Consider the following 21,424-nt stretch of genomic DNA (forward strand, 5'->3'; position numbering starts at 1 on the left):
TTGTCATTGCTGTTATAATGGTAATGATTATCATATCTCAATTAATTCCATCTGTTTCATCCTTATTTTTTGTTGTGTGGTTCTTAGGTTCAGAATTTAACATTACGCAGCCAGAAGTTGGGTGTATTATCTAGCTCACAGAATGGTCCGCCAAAAAGCACTAGTCAAACTCAGTCATTGACAATTTGTCATAACAAAACAACAGTCACCAGTTCTAAAATCAGCCAACGAGATCCTTCTCCAGAAAGTAATAAGAAGGGAGAAAGTCCAAGTCTGGAATCACGAAGCACAGCTGTTACCCGGACATCAAGTATTCACCAGTTAATAGCACCAGGTGGGATAAACTTGTTGGAAATAGTTGCATTTTTCACTTTATCAGCAGGCAGAGCAAAACAAAAGATGTCTATTATGGGAACAAAAATACTTTTAAAAACATTTTTAAATGTGAATTTCATGAGTTAAAAAAAAAAAAACAGTATTGTAGTTGAAGAAAGAGAAATCAAAAGAGCCCAATAGCTAAAACAAATAATAATAAAAAAATTTTTTGGTTAATCGACATTTGATTAACATCTTCATTATGTGCTGATCTTTCATTGTATTGGTAAAACCAATGGCTTTTATTTTTTATTTATTTACTTAATTAAAAAAAATTCTAACTCCTGTATAGTTAACGTACAGTGTTATATTAGTTCCAGGTGTACAATATAGTGATTCAGCAATTCTTTATGTAACTCCATGCTCATTAAGAAAAGCGTACTCTTAATCCTCATTACCTATTTTACCTTTTCCCACCTCTCTCCAGTCCCCTCTGGTAACCATCTGCTTGTTCTCTATAGTTAAGAGTCTATTTTTTGGTTTGTCTCTATTTTTTTTTTTCCTTGTTAAATTCCACATATGAGTGAAGTCATACGGTGTTTATCTTTCTCTGACTTATTTCACTTAGAATTATACTCTCTAGCTCGGTTCATTCTTTTGTATGGCTGAATAATTTGTGTGTGTGTGTGTGTGTGTGCACGCGCGCGCGTGTGTATCACATCTTCTTATCCATTCATCTGTTGATGGACACTTGGGCTGCTTCCGTAATTTGGCTGTTGTAAATAATACTGCAGTAAATAGTGATGCAGATATCCTTTCAAATTAGTGTTTTCATATTCTTTGGGTAAATACCCAGTACTGTGATTACTGGATTGTAGGATAGTTCTATTTTTAATTTTTTGAGGAACCTCTGTACTGTTTCCCACAGTGGCTGCACCAGTTTGCCTTCCACCAACTGTGCCCAAGGGTTCCTTTTTCCCCACATCCTTGTCAACTCTTGTTTCTTGAAAAACCTTTTAGTTTAAAGAAAAAAAAAAGATTTGCCTGTAGTTTATTTAATATGCTTTAGTGGGACAGAATTAGAAGCTCTTTAAAAGCACATTTTTAAAAAAAAGTTATCGTTAGTGAGTGGAGTTTACCACTTTACAAAAATAAGGATTTTGTATAATTATTTTTCTTATGATGTTGCTTTTTTTCCCGTCTCTGAGAGGAAGATGTCAGGCAATCAACTAAGTCATTTTCATTCTCATCCACCTTTGAATCCCATATGTGCTCTCTCTGCTATCCACAAGATGAGATCCTTCATGGTTCTTAGGCTGAAAATGTTGGGGCCATCCAGAGTGAGTTTTCTTACCACCTCCTCTGTTCATCTCAGAATTACTCAGTGTTGAGCTTCCTTCACTTCTAATAAGATAAGGAGTTACTCGTTTTCTACTTTAAAGTTAACACTGTTTGCTTATGTCATCAATTGTATCTTTCTTACCAGCTCCTAACCTTCTCTTGCAGTTGTTATAGAATCTTTTGTCTCCCTTGTGCTGGATCCCTTCCTTTGCTTCTCAACCATACTTGTGTCTCTTCTGTAATATATCTGCATATGTTTTTATTCCAGTCCAGCTATTGTTTATTGAAAGTATGTGTGTGTGTTACGCACTGGGCTAGACACCACATATGTTTCATTAAAAAAAATGTCCTCCCTTAATTCAACTTCATCAAGTAACACCTTCTTTCTGTCTTTTTATAACTATGTATTACTTTTTAAAGATTAATTTTATATTATTGAAGTCTGCTTTCTCTCCACCTAAATATGTTTTTCTTGCATGTTTCCTCTGTGCTAATATTGCTTGCATTCTCTGTAGTACCCAATTTCAGTGTTTTAGGATTGTTTGATATTCCTCTAGTTAGAAATCTCTCATCACTTCAAACTGTGTAGTGTTTTTATGTTTCTTTGTGGTCCTTTTTCTTTTATAGTTATTTGTATACTTACTGATCTTAGTTTTTCTACTGTATAGTAAGCTCTTAGAGAGTAGGATGATAATAATGAACACTTATGTGTCAGGTACTTTTCAATTATTAACTTCTTTAACCCTCTTTTGTTTCACCTTTTCACCCTTTTTTCTTGACAGCACTAAGTTGTGCCTTATATGTACTTATTTACATTAGGGGGACAGTAACTATTTGGTGGATTAATAGTTGGTCTATTTTTCCATTTGAATTTTGGAAATTACAGCACAATTTTTTTTTTCCCCCATTCAAATTGGGTATCACTGCTTGGAATTCTTAAATCTGAATCTTTAGATAAGTGCAGGCATTGTTGTAATGTATAAATTAATAAGTCCATTCATAGTATAGTGTGATGTGAATTCTTTTTTATAAACATCTGTGTGCCTAGGTCCTGCTCTCTGTATGGCTTGATAACAGGCTTTTTGTACTCTACTGTTTAGAGTATTTTCAGCCTCAATCCAGGCTCTGGCCAGTTTTGATAGGCGTCATTGCGGAGCATTAGTGACCCGCTGCACTTGACATGACTGCTTGGGACAATTTTTAGTGATTATAGTTTTGATAGATTATAATGGGGGGTAGGTTAATTTCCTTCCAAAGAGAATGCTCCCTTCAGATAAAGCTAGGACCTCTTGCAGGGTTAGTTAGTTCAAGCAAGGAGATTACTTTTAGATTTTCAGTTCTCCTGAGCTCTCCTGGTTCTAAGTTGACAATTACTCTTCTGCTTTTCTTTAATTGATAGTGTGGTAGGATCCCTATCGTTGCCTTCCTCTGATGGCCAGTATTTTATGTAGGTTTGGAGGAGATCAGTAAGCTAAAACCATCAGACTCTTAGGACAATTGCAATACCAAATTTAGATCTCTTAACTGTGTTAACCAAACTCCAATTTCCCGTGGTGATGTTGATTAGAAGTAAAACCAAATGAAATACCCTAAGCCACAAAAACCTTTGGAGTTACCAAACTTATAAATTCACTCAAGCCTTACACTGCAGTTATTCAAAGCAGTTTGTATCTTCTGGCTAAGTAATAGCTGAATTTTTCCACTCTTAGGTTTTCTGCTCATTTTGGTGAGAAGTTAGTCTGAAGTTAAGGGTTTTGTTGTTGTTGTTGTTGTTGTTTTTGAGATTCTTGGTAATTTATCCTGTTCCTCAGTTAGAAAATGCTTATTTATATAGGTGACTTTCAAATATGAAAAAAATCTACTGGTATTCTACTGTAGCATAGACTAATAATTATTATAATGGATATGGTTATTGTTTCTTTATATTTATTTCTAAGATGTTAAAACCATTTGGTTTTCTTCATTTCTTCTTGAATTTGTAGCTCTCACTTGATAGTTAATCTATTTTTAATATATAAAATAAAGGTGAATTTTAACCATATGACTGGAAATTATCACTAACTGCATTCGAGTTCAAGTTTTTATAGCAGTTTTTAGAGCTTTTATGACATCAGTTAGAAAAAATATATACCAAACTTTTTGTAAACATTAATTTAATATGTAGTGAAAAGCCTATGCTAGTCTGCTCAGGCTGCCATAAAGGATATCATAGACTAGGTGGCTTAAACAGTAGAACATTATTTTCTCAGTTCTGGAGGCTGAAACACCCAAGATCAAGGTCTGGCAGTGTTTATTTTTGGTGAGAGCTCTCTTAAAGGCTTGCAGATGGCTGCCTTCTTGCTGTGTCCTCACATGGTCTTTCATCTGAGTGATGGGAGAGAGGATAGTGAGCTTTTTGCTCTTCTTGTAAGGGCCCCACCCTTCTGACCTCATTTAACCTTAATTACTTCCATAGAGGCCCCATTACCAAATGTAGTCACAGGAGATTTAGGGTTTCAACATATGCATTTTTGGGCACTCAAACATTCAATCCATAATAGGAACCCAGACTCAGCTAGGGATTCTGGGTTCTTTTACACCCAGGGCTGCATAAAATTTTCTCAATAGCTGGGTGATTTCAGGCAATACACTTAACTGGCCAGTTCCTTCTCCAGTAATATATTGGATTAATGTAGCACCCTGTCTATCTCATAAGGTTGTTGTAACTACTTAGTAAAGTAATGTGTTTAATAATTTACAATAATATATAATTATTTAATAATATATTTAACTGTAAGTAATTATATAAAGAGCTCTATATATGTGAGAGATGATGCCAATCAAATTCTCCAAATAAAGGCCATCCTGACAATAATAAAAAGTTTATTAAAATTGGAGAAGTTAACGAACATGGTATTCTCGAGAGCACTAGGGCTTTTCTTATACAGAAGTATTGTTTCAGATAGCCTTACAATTATTCTCTATTTTCTTGTCACTTGGGCTTAGGGACTAATATAAAATATATAGATTCACTTTGATTTCTGATCAAAGAAAAGCCTCATTTAGGTAAAAGTGTTAATTGAATACTATTAAATTACCAGTTCTAGAGTATAAAAAAAGATCGCTTACTAACTAGAACCGAGAAGGAACTTTTATTCCATAAATGTGATACCCATTGTGCATCAAGAATGTGGTATTTTAGTTATAGCTTTAAAAATTGAATTAAAGTGGCTGTTTGCTGTTACGATGGCAAAACCTCTATTTCCCCTTATGTAAAAGAGGAAAAATAATACTTACCTATTCCACAGGCATTTTGTGAGAACAAATGAGAGAAATGTGAAAGCACCTTGAGCCTTTGAAGAAAAGGCACTCTAGGATTCTGAGATTTTAATTGAATGCCCTGTAGTGTAGAGTCCTTATCAACACATTTATAAAGTGCTGGCATAAAATTTTCAGTCTTAGTTTGAAGTGCTAGTCTAGTTATGCGAAAATTACTTTAGGTGAAAGTTTAGAATGAATCTCTATTTTTTAAAAAATAGAATTGGTGGATATTTTTTGAACGTTTTAAGTGCCTGTGTTTTGAGATGTTAAGCAGATGTTAATTTCCTTAAAAGACCCCCCCAATTTTAAATGATAACTAAGCAAATGCAACAATTTTAAAAAGTTGTTATAATTTTTATAAGGCCTTTGTCACAAATGTGGTTAGTAGATGTAAGATGTTACAGCCTTTATCTTAACATTCTGAGATTAAGAAAGTTTTGCCCTCTCTTTAGACCTATTTTAAATGCATACAGCCTTTGTATGATAGTAAGAAATCTTTTCAGTTTATCTTCTAGTGAACCCCATTTCCATTTATTTTTAGAGAGGGTTTCACCAGCACCTCCCTCTGCATAAACATACGAACTAGTGTGCAGAAGAGGCATGATAATGGACAACTATTTACTACTTGATTTTGCTAATTCTTATATATATTGTCCCTGTTATGAGTGACTCTGTGGGGAAAAAAAAACGGATGCTGTCTTTTATAGATTACTGTAAGGTTTTTTTGTTGTTTTTGTTTTTGTTTTTTTTGGGTGGGGCAGGGGGGAAGTGAAACAAAATCCTTTATTTAGACAGCATAAACTTATTGCTGCCAAACTAGTGTTGTCCTGGGTTTGGAATGGCCCCGGAAATTTTATTTCTTAGTTACAGTGATTATTCAGCAGTGCTGTAGAATTCACACATGTGTTTTGCTTAGCTAAATTAACTTGTTATACAAAACATTTTCTGTTCCTGGGTCCAATAATACCAACTTTTCATCTTGGCTCAAATTTGGAAACTTACTTGGGAACCTTTATAAATAATTACATTGGCTGTTAGTTGGAAGACTATTTAGACATAGGCTAGAAAGATATGAGACCTTTATTTTATGAATTTTGATACTGCATTTTTATGATTTTGAAGTTATTTTTATAGATCTTATATTTGTTCTGGGATACTCCTCTTCTCCCCAGAGAAGGAATTCAGATAAACTTTGTTTAAAGTTAATGCAGATTTTCTGGTAACTTCAATAAGAATAAATTTAATAAGAATAAATTGTGTATATTTAATAATTTAATAAGAATGAATCGTGTATATTTCAGATGTATGAATCAGTTGTTTTAGGCCGTTTTTTCTTTTGGGGCTTATCACAGCTATTGTCTGTTTCATGAAATCTTAATAGTTTTCCAAGGAAAAGTTGTTTTTGTCATATTTTCAAATCACTCTTGTCGGGAAGACTTGTAATAGACTTTTGGTGATTAAGACCTTCTGATGTGAAAACTTTCCTCTTTTATATTTGTTTATAAATTTCTAGGCTATTTTTGGAAAAAAATACTAATTGTCATTTTTTTCTCTCACAGCTTCATATCCTCCAATTCAGCCTCATCCTCTAATAAAACATCAGCAGATTCCTCTTCATTCACCACCTCCCAAGGTTTCCCATCATCAGCTGATATTACAGCAGCAGCAACAGCAAATTCAGCCAATCACACTTCAAAATCCAACTCAAGACCCACCCCCATCCCAGCACTGTCTGCCACTCCAAAACCATGGCCTTCCTCCAGCTCCTAGTAATGCCCAGTCACAGCATTGTTCGCCAATTCAGAGCCATCCCCCTCCTTTGACAATGTCTCCTAGCCAGTCACAGTCAGCACAGCAGTCTGTAGTGGTGTCTCCCCCGCCGCCTCATTCTCCAAGTCAGTCTCCTACTATAATTATCCATCCACAGGCCCTTATTCAGCCACACTCTCTTGTGTCCTCGGCTCTCCAGCCAGGGCCAAACCTGCAGCAATCCACTGCTAATCAGGTGCAGCCTACAGCACAGCTGAATCTTCCATCCCATCTTCCACTTCCAGCTTCCCCTGTTGTGCACATTGGCCCAGTTCAGCAGTCCGCTTTGGTGTCCCCAGGTCAGCAGATTGTGTCTCCAACATCACACCAGCAGTATTCAACCCTGCAGTCCTCTCCAATCCCAATTGCAACCCCTCCGCAGATGTCGGCATCTCCTCCAGCTCAGATTCCACCACTGCCCTTGCAGTCTATGCAGTCTTTACAAGTGCAGCCTGAAATTCTATCCCAGGGCCAGGTTTTGGTGCAGAATGCTTTGGTGTCAGAAGAGGAGCTTCCAGCTGCAGAAGCTTTGGTCCAGTTGCCATTTCAGACTCTTCCTCCTCCACAGACTGTTGCGGTAAACCTACAAGTACAACCACCAGCACCTGTTGATCCACCAGTGGTAAGCCCTTGGAAGCTCTTTGACTTTCTTGCTGAACTGAGAGTAAAAACTATTTTCTCCCACGTTATGTTATATTGCTAGATCTAAATGCCTTTGAATTTAAAAAGCTTGAAATTTCCATCTGTCAGTGTCTGACAAACATGCTGTATGGGCAAAAAAAAAAATGCCATTTGTTTTAGTATGGTTGCATGCTTGATAATTTGTGATGGTTATTAAAGTCCCTCGTTAATTTTATTACTATTTAAACAAATCCATCTGCTATCTTTACAGAGTTGATTTTTTTTCCCCAAGGGAATGCATTTGAACCAGTGTCATCTGCACAAAGTTTTTTCTCTTAAGGTGATTATCCTTCATAGATCCCTTCTGTTGGCTTGTATGTTCTTAAACGTATGGTTTATCTACCTAACCTTTTTGGTTGTGTGCATTCTGAAGTCCTAGGCCTTTATGGGCTTTGGTTTCAAGGTGGAGGTATGCTTGTATGATGTAATTTTGGGGTAAAATTATATTATGTAATTAAATTTTGTGGAAAAGACATTTACTCCAGGAGAGAATGCAGCTTTGTGAAAAACATTAACTGTAGCCCATCTTTTAGAATTATTAAACTTCTGATTTTTAAATTTCTATGAAGAGAAGAGATATACTTTAAATGTTTCTCATTTAAAAAGCTAAAAAATACTGAGTGGATAAATTGAATACTGAGGATGAAAAAAATCAATTGGGAGGAATAAAAGTTCTGAATAATTGAGATCATGGTGAACTTTATCAGAATAAACCTCTAGCAATGGTATATGTTGACTGGAAAAGAAAATTAGCTTGAGGAATGTTTTTTTTAAACATTGTCTATGGGGCGCCTGGGTGGCTCAGTGGGTTAAAGCCTCTGCCTTCTGCTCAGGTCATGATCCCAGAGTCCTGGGATCAAGCCCCGGCATCGGGCTCTCTGCTTCGCAGGGAGCCTGCTTCCTCCCCTCTCTCTCTGCCTGCTTGTGATCTCTGTCAAATAAATAAATAAAATCTTAAAAAAAAAAATAAATAAACATTGTCTAAAAGACTTTTCAAATTTGTAAAATAATTTACAATAAAAATTGAAATAAGGTCTCTAAATGTTTGGGCAGAATGCTCAAATTAATAATGAATTTATAATTGAGAAAAATAGTCTTCCCAAAGAAGGTTTCATATCAGATTTCCCTGAAAAGATTTTATCACTTAAAACTAATAATCATTAATTCAGAAAGGAAAGGAGTCTTAAAGTCTGTTCCTTAATGGGAAACATTTTAGTTTTCAGGATGCAAATTTATAAATTCTTTATTCTTATCATCCCCATTGATGTTAATAGGCATAAAGAAATTGACTTCCACTTCTAATTTACCTTTATTAAAAACAGCTCAATAGAAATAATAGGCATCTAGAAATAAGTTTATCATTCATTTCTCATGTATCTTTTTTTAGATTTTTGAAGAATTTACAATGAATATTTTAATATAAAACATAGGCTTCCAAGTGTACAGTAATTTCTAAGAAATTTTAAATTTATATTCTTTCTCGCTCTGTGATTTGGGTTTTAATAAGTAAAAAGTAAAATTTCTTAGATGCTTTCTAATTTTCTAATTGTTTTTATTAGGGGAAACTTTGGAGGAACATATTTGGGATAGGAATACCAACATAATAAGACATTAAGGCTAAAAAATTTGAGGTCTTGGTAGTTCTTGCTGTCTTCTTTTAAAAACAATTTAAAAAAATCTAGATTTTTCTCATTTTTGGAAGTTTTTGTTTTCCCTCATGAAAGTAGTAACTTATGCTGTTGTCACTGGTGTGCTCATACTTGCTATGGATGTTCCTGTGTTATTTTTCTTACCTTTTACCTTTCTTTTAGTACCATACCCTATTTATTAAGTTACTCTGTTTTTCTTTTATTGCCTTTAATCTCATTTTTTAAAATTAAATCATGTTTCTTCATGAATTTTGCATCTCTTCACAGTTACCTGGTTGTTTCAAATATTTAAAGATAATATCTATTTACTTCTTAAGAGATGTGAAATTTTAAAAGATTGTGAATTATCAAAGTAAAAGTATTTTTTAAAAAAATATATTTATAAAAGTTACATTTATAAAACTAAGATTTTTCATTGACATTTGGGTATGATAAGATGTGAGAGTAGATAATTTAGAACTAGTAAATGTTCTACAGTTTATTTAGGAAAGAAAGACAGATGGGACTAATGTATTTTATTGAGGTAAGTTTGGCACTCGTTGCTGGTTTTAGAATAGTTGTAGTTATGAGCTAAACAGAAATTGTGTTGTGCAGTCTTCTAATGATCTTGTGAGTAAAACCTCAATTTCTTTGCTTTATTCAATATTTTAGTTGTTGCACTTGGATTTTTTATGCTTATGGTGCCAGATGTCTGTGACAGATGTTGTTGCCTACTTCTTTTATTAACCTATTTTGCCTTTACATAGCAGATTTGGAAGAAAGTATATATAGTTAGGCTTACCTATAAAGAATGACAAATATTTTATAATATTCTTTGATGGATTATTTCAGTATGTGCTGTTTATGTTATGACTCTTATCCTTTAAAACTCTTAAATTATTTTTTAAAAACTAGAGTTTTTAAACTCAAAAATAAAACTTAGATTCCTTAAAAGTTACTGTAGTATGTGTTTTAAAAACTTCTGACAACATTAATATTAAAGAGAGAATTTCAACATTTTAAGTAAAGATAATATCTAATAAAGGAATGTTACACAGATAAAATTGAACTGGTTGATAAAACCATACTTTTCTAATTACCTCTGAATCAACATCCCTACCACTTCCAAGTTAAGGTAATCCCGACAGCAGATGCTCCTTAGTAGAAGATTTTATTGTTTTTTCCTTTTTTTCCTTTAACCCCCATGACATTTCTTTTGGATGACTTTCCTTGTATTGAACATTGTTGTCATTAAAAAAAATTATCATTGTACTGTATAATAATAAGCAGCTGTTTTTACTTCTGAGCATCCAGACGTGAGGCAGGAATCTCTGAGTGAAACAGGTTTCCAGATGCAGGGTTGGCAGCAAATAACTTAAAAATGTAGTCTACTTTGTTAAATCAGATCACAGTTCTGGATATTATAATTGGTATAAGATTATCAGTAGCCTGAAGATTCTTAAAACTTTTTTTTTTAGGATTTCTAAATTTTTAAACAAAGGAAGAGACATGTTTTTCTTTTTGAGATGTTTTATTCTTTTTTTTTTTTTAAAGATATTATTTATTTAGTTGAGAGAGACAGCAAAAGAGAGGAGCAGGGAGGAGAGGGAGAACCAGGCTCCCTGCTGAGCTGGGAGGGCATTGCGGGGCTCGATCCTAGAACACTGGGATCATGACCTGAGCTGAAGGCAGATACTTAACTGACTGAGCCACCCAGGTGTCCTGAGATATTTTATTCTTAATAGAGGCTTGGAAAGTTAGTTTTTTTTTTTTTTTTTTTTTTTAACTCTACCACTGTTGCTAGATTTATGCCTTTGTAGATGAAACTTGATAGTCCTTTTAATAACACATGCTTTATGTTGGTTTTAATAATTTTAACCATTTTTTATTTAATTTTATATACTTCAAATCACCAGACTTTTTCAGTAGTTTGATTAAAAATATATATAATATTAGATATCACGAAGTTTTTTGTGAATGTTGAGAGATTCTTGTTTTAATGTTTATTAGAAATATTAATCAGTTTAGGTAAGTAATCTTAAAAACTCATGACCTTCGTAAATTTAAGTAATAAACTTTGTATATAAAAGAAAGGAAGGGAACTGCTTTGTGGCTTTGTTTATAGTAGCCTGTCATTTTTCAAAAATAATGGTTAAGTATGATGATAAAATAGTCTAAAAGTGGCCTTGGGAAACAGTCTTAAGTTTAATGAATAATTAATAAGTTATTTTAAGTTACATAGTACCTTCTTGGATTGAGTCCATGTTTTCTTCTTACTGTGTGCTCTTGAGCATTAGATAACAATGTTGTTAAGTTAAAAACTTTATAAGGAACAGTATTAAAGAACTAAAAATAATATGTTAAATGGCTTATTAGGTGGGGTGTGTGTGTGTGTGTGTGTGTATGTATGTATGTATATTATTTCAAGGACATATATTTTCTGTTTACCTGGTACTAGCTTATAAAACTTCATTAGATTCTTGAGTAGATCAGAAAACTAAAGATATAATTGCATACCTTTTTTGTATGTTTTCAGACATTACTTTTCATAATTTAATCCTCAGTTCACGTGGATATAATAAAGAAGAGCCTGGGGTATCATCCTCTAAACAATTCCTGATCTATGTCATTTTGGAGATTTACTTAGTGGGCTTGTGAAAAATACTAGTATTTATTTTGACTTATGACAGTTGAAGTTGATAGAAACAATAGTAAATTCCCCAAATAGTTATTTGAATGTATAAAGTCAAAACTTTTTTTTTAATTCTCAAAATTAAAAATATGCTCTGACTTGACTTTCACCTTTTTGAAACTTTAGTACTTTGTATCTTAGATACTGATCCACAGCTTTCTTTTAGTGAAATATTGTCAAGCATTATGAAAAGTCTCACTTGAGCTGTTTTAAAGTTTTTCTTTCAGTCTGTCAAATAATCATTCTGTCTTTTTAAAATTTAAAACACTTAGAGTTTATTATTTTTTTTTTTCAGTTAAGTTAGAACTACCTTAGTAAATGTATTTTTAGAAACATTTTAAGGTCGTGTGGTTTGTCATTGCAGGTTTATCAAGTAGAAGATGTGTGTGAAGAAGAAATGCCTGAAGAGTCAGATGAATGTGTCCGGATGGACAGAACCCCACCACCACCCACATTGTCTCCAGCAGCTATAACTGTGGGGAGAGAAGATTTGACTTCTGAACATCCTTTGTTAGGTAAGGAAATACCTAAATTTTGGAGAATTTTCTATTAGGTAAATGTTAGTAATAAAGTTTAGTAAACTTAATGAAGTTTAATAACTGGAAATAGTATTAAGCTATTGTGTAATTATAACAAAATACAGATAGAATTCAAGATTTTTTTAAAATGAGGAACAGTTAAAACAGTTAATGAGGAGCCACCCAAATAAAAAACATTCTGTAGCATTCTAATTTTTGGAAGTTTGCACAGATATATTTTATATGCCCATTCAGATTCATGTGTCAAGCTATTGTTTAAAAATTAGAATAAATTAGAATACTTCATTAAAAATTAGAATAAACCAGAGTACTATTAAAAGATTCCAGTTATGCTTTCCAGAAATCACAAAGCATTCTGAGTCATATCTGACATTCCTCATAATTGCTTGTGATCCAGGTGAGTCTGTTTTTAAAAGTCTTCACTTCTTTCCTAGACAGTTCTTAAATTAAACCTCACTAATTTTCACTAGAGACATGGATTAAAAAATTCTTGGCCTTAAGCATTTAAATTTTTATTCATTACTTTAGTGCTACTCATGCTGTGTGCTCCTCACAATGTTAAAGTGACTGTGAATCCTAGGTGTTTTACTAAAACATTAGTATGACCTAGAGCCCAGTGTCTAGGTCCTAAAAAAGACAACAGTCCATGTTAGATTTTTATTTTTATTTATTTAATAAGAACTTTTCTTTCTTTTTTTTTTCCCCTTTAAACATGGGGTTCAAACTCATGACCCCAAGATTAAGAGCTGCATGCTCTACTGTTAGATTCTTTAAAAATTTATGAATAATTTATTTAGATTGGGGTTGGCAAACTATAGCTCATGCTTGAAATCTATGGCCCATGAGCTGAGGATGCTTTTAAAATTTTTAAATGGTTGAAAAAAAATAAAAAGAAAAGTAATATTTTATGCCACGTGAAAATCATGCTGAATTCAAATTTTATTGTCCATAAAAACATTCTGTATAGGGGCGCCTGGGTGGCTCAGTGGGTTAAAGCCTCTGCCTTAGGCTCAGGTTATGATCCCAGGGTTCTGGGATCGAGCCCCACATCGGGCTCTCTGCTCAGCAGGGAGCCTGCTTCCCTTCCTCTCTTTCTGCCTGCCTCTCTGCCTGTGATCTCTGTCTGTCAAATAAATAAATAAAATCCCCCCCAAAAAATTCTGTATAACACAGCTGCCTTTACTTATTTGAACATTGTCTTTACTTTTGCATTACTGTGGCAAAGAAGAGTAGTTGCAGAGCCCATATAGCTCTTCATAGAAAGAAGAGCTGACCCTTGACCCAGATAATCCTAACCTTGATTCAGTCTTCCTTGTAAGTATTCAGTTCTCCTGAACTCCTCATGGCCCTTGTGATTATTTACAGTAAACAAGAACTACCATCACCTAAGTGGAAACAAACTGTAATAGGACATTGACTTTGCTACCAAAGATACCCTTGCCCCCTCCCCCCCCTCTTTTTTCCAAGTGTGCCAGTGCTCTAACCCTTCCCTTCTCTCTGATTTCCTTCCTTACTATCAGTGTGAATCTCTGGAAAGCACAGAAGGGGGAAAATTACTTTTCTTCCAATATTTTCTCCCTGCTGAGAAATAGAAAATGTTTAGTCAGTAAAATGATATAAAATGTTTAAGACAAGTTTAATACTGTTGCCTGTGTTTATTCATAGTAATACCACAAAAGATAGATTTAGGAAAATCTATAGTATTAAATCTTTGTAGTTTCTCTGAACTGAAAATGGATTTAATGTTGCTGCAGATTGCCTGGAGTTTGATTTAACGGCAGAAATAAAAGTTTAATTAGATACTAACCTTGCATTGTGAGCATGATTTAATTACCTAAAAAGCATTATTAATGGTAACACAAAGAAAATTTAAACATTTCTGAAATATTGGAACACAAAAACATCTTCATATTTTTTTCCTCAAGAATTCAGGGCAAGATCCTGTCAGGCAAATCCCTCTGGCTAAATTGTCTGAGTACAATGTAGACTTCTGAATGTTCCTGTAATTTACTTCATACTTACTACAGTGTGTATGAGGGGTAAAGCAAGCACAAATTGACTTTTAGAATAACTTTTGTTAAATCATGAAATAAACTGACTTGCAAAAATAGAGGGATTTTTTTCCATCCAGTATTCAGTTTTCATAAATCTTTAAAAATTTTTTAGAATTGAAAAGCATCCATTAAAAAAGGTGGAAAAAGCTCATAGATCTTGTTTAGAAAATGAGACTTTGAATAGGCAGAGCTCTGTCAGTTGTGTTTTCTCTCCTAGTTACCTTAAATCTAGAGAGTGTAGTAATTGTGCTTTTGTTCTACTGTAATACATCAGTGTTTGTCTTATGTTTTATTTTAACAGCTGATTATACACTGGCAAGTAACAGCTAATAGCTTCTTCAAAAAGCTAGTAACTTAGAGCTCTAGTCTTAACAACAGTGAGGATGTTAGAAGATGGGCGCATATGATCTGAAAATTAGTTAGAACATACACCAAGCCGTATCTTCTTAACAAACCATATTCTACTTGACACAGCTATACATATATTTAAAGCTTTTATTTATTTATTTGACAGAGGGATAGAGGGAGGGCACAAGTTGGGGGGAGGTGCTGAGGGAGAGGGAATCTCAAGCAGATTCTGTTGAGCTGGGAGCCTGACATATGGGGCTCAGTGTCACAACCCTGAGATCATGATCTGAGTCAAAACTAAGAGTCAAATGCTTAACAGATTGAGCCACCCAGGTGTCCTAAGGTGACTTTTATTTCTAAAATAACAAAGTATCTATAAATCTGTAAGGGACATTAAAATTTTATCTTATTTTTCAGTATCCAAAAGATTTATATTATCCTTCAAACAGAAAAAAATACCTTTCAGTCCCACGTTAGAGTTTTATAATTTTTATCCCTTTTCCTCTAGGAGTAAATGTGAAGATTTGGTATGTAGAATAGGATTTTCCTGGAGTTCTCCAGTTTGGTAAAGCAGGTGTACAATACTGTGTTTGTTCCCGAAATCAGCAAACTAGCATTTTCTGTTGACTTTCTTGTTTAGTTTTTAATAAGGGATTGTGTAATTTTAAACTGTTTTTCCAGTGTAAGTTACCTTGGTGGATTATTTGATATGGCATTAATAAATGCCATATAATAGTGCTGTGATAAGCTATATTATGATATTAATCACAGTTTGAGTGTGAATTGTTAGAGCTTTTCCATTTCTGAGATTATACAGGTAATCAGTACACTATTTTCTTAGCTGAAATTTTATTATTTAGGGATTCCTATTCTCTACCCAACTGGGCTGTATTGTGAGCATCTTTGATAGTGGTGTTAACCCTTTCCTTAAGTGGAGAAGAGTTACCCCAGCAATTAAGGGCACTGTCTCAAGAACTGACCCCCTGGGTTAGTATCCCAGCTCCATTACATAATTAGTTGTGTGCCCTTGGGTAAGTTACTTTATTTTTCTGTTTCCACATTATGAAATGGAGATAACAACAGTACCTACTCTAGGGCTAGTTTTGAGAGTTAAATGAGTTACAGGATGTGAGGCATTTACACAGTACCTGGCATGTTCAGTAAGTTGTAGTATTATCTTGAGACAGGCTGTTTTTTTGTTACTTTTTTTAGACATCTGTAATCATGGATATTTTTAGCTGCCAACTGGTTCCATCTATTCTCTTTAGTACATCAGTCAGTGAAAGTTTGGTGCTGTCATATGGGTAGGTAAAGTCTGTTATAGGCTGTGCGGTCTCTCTTATTGTGGTCTTCAGAGGTTGAAGGGGATGGATCACAGTGATCCAACCCGATATTTTGCAGTTGCCTGATATTAAAGTGCTCCCCCAAACTGACATACACAGTGTCACTGAAGAGTTGTTAAAAAAAATTGTGCATGGATTTGGATTAGCCTTACTACATGAAATAAAGATGATGCTGTGTAATCCTGTAAAAATCTCTACTTATTCTGTGGATTTGATGATCCTTTTTTATTTAAGTGTACTTTCAGAGTACTTTTCCCCCCATGCATCTGGAATATATAAACAGGAACATAGGGAATTTAATATTTGTGTAGCTTGAAATTTTTTTAAAAAGCAGCAGTTTCCATAATCATTCTTAAATTGACATTCTTTTTTTTTTTTTTTTTAATTGACATTCTAAAACACTTTTCATATCTTACAGGAACAGTTCTTTTAACCAGGGTTGGAACAATCACTTTGAGCAAGTTATTCCTTTCTGTAAAGTGGGGATAGTAGTAGCTTCTATCTCATGAGATTAAATAAAGTTCTTAGAATGGTTTTTTAAAGCACCAGATGTGGACTTTTATTGTTAATAATGTTTATTCTGGAATTTTTTTTCTTACTTGCTGCACAGAATGCTAAAGATAAGAAAATGACTTTTTGTTTCAGAGCAAGTGGAATTACCTGCTGTGGCATCAGTCAGTGCTTCAGTAATTAAATCTCCGTCAGATCCTTCACATGTTTCTGTTCCTCCACCTCCACTCTTACTTCCAGCTGCTACCACAAGGAGTAATAGTACGTCGGTGCCCAGCAGCATTCCCAGTATAGAAAACAAACCTCCACAGGCTATTGTTAAACCACAGATCTTAACCCATGTTATAGAAGGCTTTGTGATTCAGGAGGGATTGGAGCCATTTCCTGTAAGTAGTAAGCAAATTTGTATTTTTTCAGTTATTCAAGTGGCATTATCTTTAAATGTAGTATATTTGTTCTTTAATAAAATGCTAATAATTTTATTTCAAAAAAGTTGTCAATCTCTTATTTAGAATTTTTCTATGTTATTTATATATTTCTAGAATTTTTATGCTAGCTATATATAAACTAAGGAAAAAATTTTCAGGATATTAAGGATATCAATTTTATAATTTTTAGAGAAAGATAATGGGAAGTTTACTCCAGTAAAATAAAATTTTTTCTTTTTTTAAGAGGACTGAAATGACACCTAAAGTACATTATTTTTTTAAAAAATGATGTTTCTTATATAATGCATACTTTGTGAACTTTAACTTGAGTGCATAAAATAATAATTTCCCAATGATCTGATATTTCTGAAGTTACCCAGTTGATGGTTTATAATTAGCAAGTAGATTTTCTCATTCTTAAATCTCAGCCTTCAGTCAAATTTTAAAAATGCCTTAAAATCTTCACTTCACGTTGGAGATGTTATTTCTGTCACCGTAAGTCTTATAAGTTGAGACTAGCTGTATATAATTTATATGCTAATATCTAGAGATGAATATTTTTCCATAGAAAATAAATCAAAGACAAGTGGCCAAACTCAAAGCCAAAATCTAAGACAAGAAAACAAAATAATTCATTTCAAAGGCATTTTATACCCATTTTTTTAGATTCATGGGTAGTGAAGATTTTGCATTGTGTTCGCGGGTTGCCTCATCATTTGCTCTTATATTCAATTACTGTGTTTTAAATTTGGATCTCCTATAAGAATTCTGAGAGTGGAGCAATAGTCTTTTTTCCCTGCTCCTCAGGGTTTGGATCTTGACAGTGCTGCATACAGTAACCTTTGTTAAGTCATTCAACCTTTATGATTTTAAGTTTGGCTCATCTGGCAAACAGAGATGATACTGGGCTGTGAGGGTTATTGTGAGGATTAGATGTGCACATGTTGTTCTGTGTAATTCCTGGCACTTGTACCCATAGCTTCTATTATTAACAGTGACAGTTACAACTTTTTTTCTGATTACAAAATTAATAATGTATTATTTTAAATGGAAAATATGGGAAATATACAGAGCAGATAATTCCCAATAACACCACATGTGTATTTTTTTACATACATATTTCATATGATCAAGATTACTATATATATAGTTCTGCTTCTGTCACTTAGGATATTTAGAGCTTTTGTTTTCTTGTATGATTAATAGTACTTTGGAAACATTTTGAAAGGTTACATAATACTCCACTTTATGGAAACCATAATTTATGTAATCCTTGCATTATTGTTAGACATTTTAGGTTTCCATATTTAGTAATTAGTTTAGCACGAATTCCTAGAAGTACAGATATTGAATCACATTACATATGTATTCATAAGGCTCATGATATATATTGCCAAATTATTTTCTGGAAAGATTACTTATTTGCGGGACGCCTGGGTGGCTCAGTGGGTTAAACCTCTGCCTTCGGCTCAGGTCATCATCCCAGGGTCCTGGCATCAAGCCCCACATTGGGCTCTCTGCTCAGCAGGAAGCCTGCTTCCCCCTCTCTGCCTGCCTCTCTGCCTACTTGTGATCTCTGTCTGTCAAACAAATAAATAAAATCTTTTTTAAAAAAAGATAACTTATTTGCTTTATTTTTATTTTTAAAGATTTTATTTTTAAGTAATCTCTACACCTAATGTGGGACTCAAACTCACAACCCCAGGATCAAGAATTACATGCTCCTCTGACAGGGGCTACTAGTTGCTCCTGGGAAGATTATTTAAATACAGTCTCACACCAAAGTGTAAACTCTTAGCAGCACTGAGTATTACAGTTTCTTCAGCAATACCCTTTGTAAATTTTACTTGAGGTATATTAAATATATTAACTGAAATGAACAAAATTTAAGAGTTCATGGTGGATAATTCTCTGAAGTTAAACGTAGAAATTTACAATAAGCTATCATTCACCATCTGTGTCTGATATTGAAGACTTAACCAGCATTCTTAAAGGAGGTTCTGTTTCAGATTTGCTAAAGGTTGACTTGCAAATCAGTAAATATTTTTGGTCTGGATTGTTTTTGCTGAAAACATTTCTAAAATAAGTAGTATTTATGACTTAACCAAGTATATTAAATTATAAGTATTTTGTTAACTAATTTTCATGTTAATGTTTGAGGATTTTTCCATTTCTTTTTGTGATTATAATGGATTAGGTTGCTGAACTAGGAGTCAGGAGACCTAAGTTCTAGTCCTGATTCTGCTTTTGTAAAGAAACCACCTAAACACTAACATTAGTTCACTTATCTTTAAAGTACATACAGTAGTGATCTATCTTAAAGAGACAACCCTAGGAGTAAAAAGCTTTGTGCATGAAAAATAAATCTTAAAAGTTGTTGCGCGAAGAAAATAAGGATACTGGCTAATCAAAATTCATTACAGATTTTTATTATTTATTTATTTATTTTAAAAAATACTTACTTCGTTCAGTGAGAAAAAGAGCATGATCTAGCACAGGGGTTGGGTGAAAGGGGTCAAGGGAGAGGGAGAGAGAATCGTAGGCAGACTCCATGCTGAGTGTGGAGCCCCAGAGCAGGGCTTGATCTGATCTCATGACCCTGAGATCATGACCTGACTGAAACCGAGTCAGATGCCTGACTGCGCCACCCAGGTGCTCCTATTACTGCATTTTAAAGACATTTTAAACTACTTGCCTAAACTAGGACACTAGGTTCCATTTGACAAGAGACTTTGAAGCATCCGTAGTGCTGATGACTTGAATTACAAACTGTTGATGTCCAGATTGCTTAAAATTTTCTTAAGGAATAAAGCACTTAGTGAATCGGTTCAGCTGATCAGTTGAACAAGTAAATTAGCTCAGATACTATCCATTCCAAGAGGTTTTTTAACCAAGTTATTTCTGAAAGTCCTCTTAAAAGATTATTTTTTTCTCTTTTTCTTTTAAAGGTAAGTCGTTCATCCTTGCTAATAGAACAGCCTGTGAAAAAAAGGCCTCTTTTGGATAATCAGGTGATAAATTCTGTATGTGTTCAGCCAGAGCTACAGAATAATACAAAGCATGCAGATAATTCATCTGACACAGAGATGGAAGACATGATTGCTGAAGGTTTGTGGATTTTACCTAAGATACTGTTTAAATTAACTTTGACTTCTACCATTTGAAACAGGATATGGATTTTTATTCTACACATTTTCATACACTAGGAAGCTGTTCACTTTTTATTATTACATAATGCATTATTTAACTAAAGTAAATGAAAAGCTAATCAGACTTTTAATGGCTACATCATTCAAATAGAAAGATTGATGTTTAATTTGCATAATGTCAATTTGACTTTTGAAGGAGTGTGGGAGGGAAAGTTCTACAATGTATGAAAGTAATTTAGAATTTTAGCATCAAAGCAATCAGTTCTCTTTTTTTCCTAAGCAGAGTTAACTAAGTGTTTTACTGAGTTTGCTTAAAAATTTAAAGCTCTTGGGTTGTTTGGTTTTAGACTTTTCTGTATCCTGATGTTTGATGTCAGGTAGGTGTTACAGTTGTATTAAGGATCTACTTGTCAATCAAGAGGTGATTAAATTTGTTCAAAGAGGAAAATATCGCTAAATCTTAATGTCACGAGATTTCCTTTTTCTTTTTTTTTAAGATTTTATTTATTTATTTGACACAGAGACAGTGAAAGAAGGAATACAAGCAGTGGGGGTGGGAAAGGGAGAAGCAGGCTTCCTGCCGAGCAGGGAGCCTTTGGGATCACCACCTGAGCGGAAGGAAGGCAGACGCTTAACTACTGAGCCACTCAGGTGCCCCCAGAGATTCCTTCTTTATAGATGTCAGTATAATAGTGAAATACCCCAGAAAAGTCAGTTGTATACAAAATGACTATAGGAAAACAAACACCAATAAATGCAGAAGTGATATATTTTATTTTTCATTGATTCTGATCATGGCCCTATAATTGTGATAAAGTTTAGTCAAATAGCATTTGGTATAGCCAGAGGGCTCTACAGTAGTGATTTAATTAATATCTGTTTCTAAGTAATTATCCTTAATATCTTAGTATATTTCATGTAAAATTAATTTTCACATGTTTATTGAGCATGTACTGTATGTGCCTATACTTTGGAAATAGTATGCTTATAAACAAAATAGTCTTTGCCCATGGTTTTTCTGTTTCTTCAAAGCAAGGCACCTCTGTCATTGTCAGTAAGTTATAAACTGTTGAAATGTATTCATCACTGGTTTACCTTTTATTTGAACTGCAAAGAGTATGATAGTAGTATAAAATTTGGTTTTTTACTTCTAACTTGTATTGAGATCACTGTGATTTTTTTCACTTTAAAAGAATGTTAACAATGAAAAATTTCAAACATACATAAATTAGAATTCTATAATGACTCCTCGCTCACCCAGACTCAACATTGTTACCCAATTTCAAA

General features: G+C 33.7%; 1 protein-coding gene across 13 annotated transcripts in view; it reads left to right on the forward strand.

The window, feature by feature from the left end:
- Positions 1 to 21,424, forward strand: part of PHC3 (polyhomeotic homolog 3) — a 77,991-nt gene that overhangs the window by 32,581 nt on the left and 23,986 nt on the right. For 10 of the 13 annotated variants that reach the window (XR_004285398.1, XR_004285397.1, XM_032341426.1 and 7 more), the window contains 6 exons: positions 88 to 334; positions 6,516 to 7,387; positions 7,679 to 7,726; positions 12,131 to 12,281; positions 16,696 to 16,946; positions 19,937 to 20,096. Coding sequence is in view for 11 of the 13 variants with exons in the window: in XM_032341426.1 (XP_032197317.1) it covers positions 88 to 334; positions 6,516 to 7,387; positions 7,679 to 7,726; positions 12,131 to 12,281; positions 16,696 to 16,946; positions 19,937 to 20,096 (1,729 nt within the window). In the remaining 2 variants the exon portion in view is untranslated. The remainder of the gene's footprint in view (positions 1 to 87; positions 335 to 6,515; positions 7,388 to 7,678; positions 7,727 to 12,130; positions 12,282 to 16,695; positions 16,947 to 19,936; positions 20,097 to 21,424) is intronic. The other 3 variants (XM_032341429.1, XM_032341438.1, XM_032341463.1) reach the window with 1 other exon arrangement.

The sequence above is a fragment of the Mustela erminea genome, chromosome 1, assembly GCF_009829155.1.
Source record: "Mustela erminea isolate mMusErm1 chromosome 1, mMusErm1.Pri, whole genome shotgun sequence".
Classification (NCBI taxonomy): domain Eukaryota; kingdom Metazoa; phylum Chordata; class Mammalia; order Carnivora; family Mustelidae; genus Mustela; species Mustela erminea.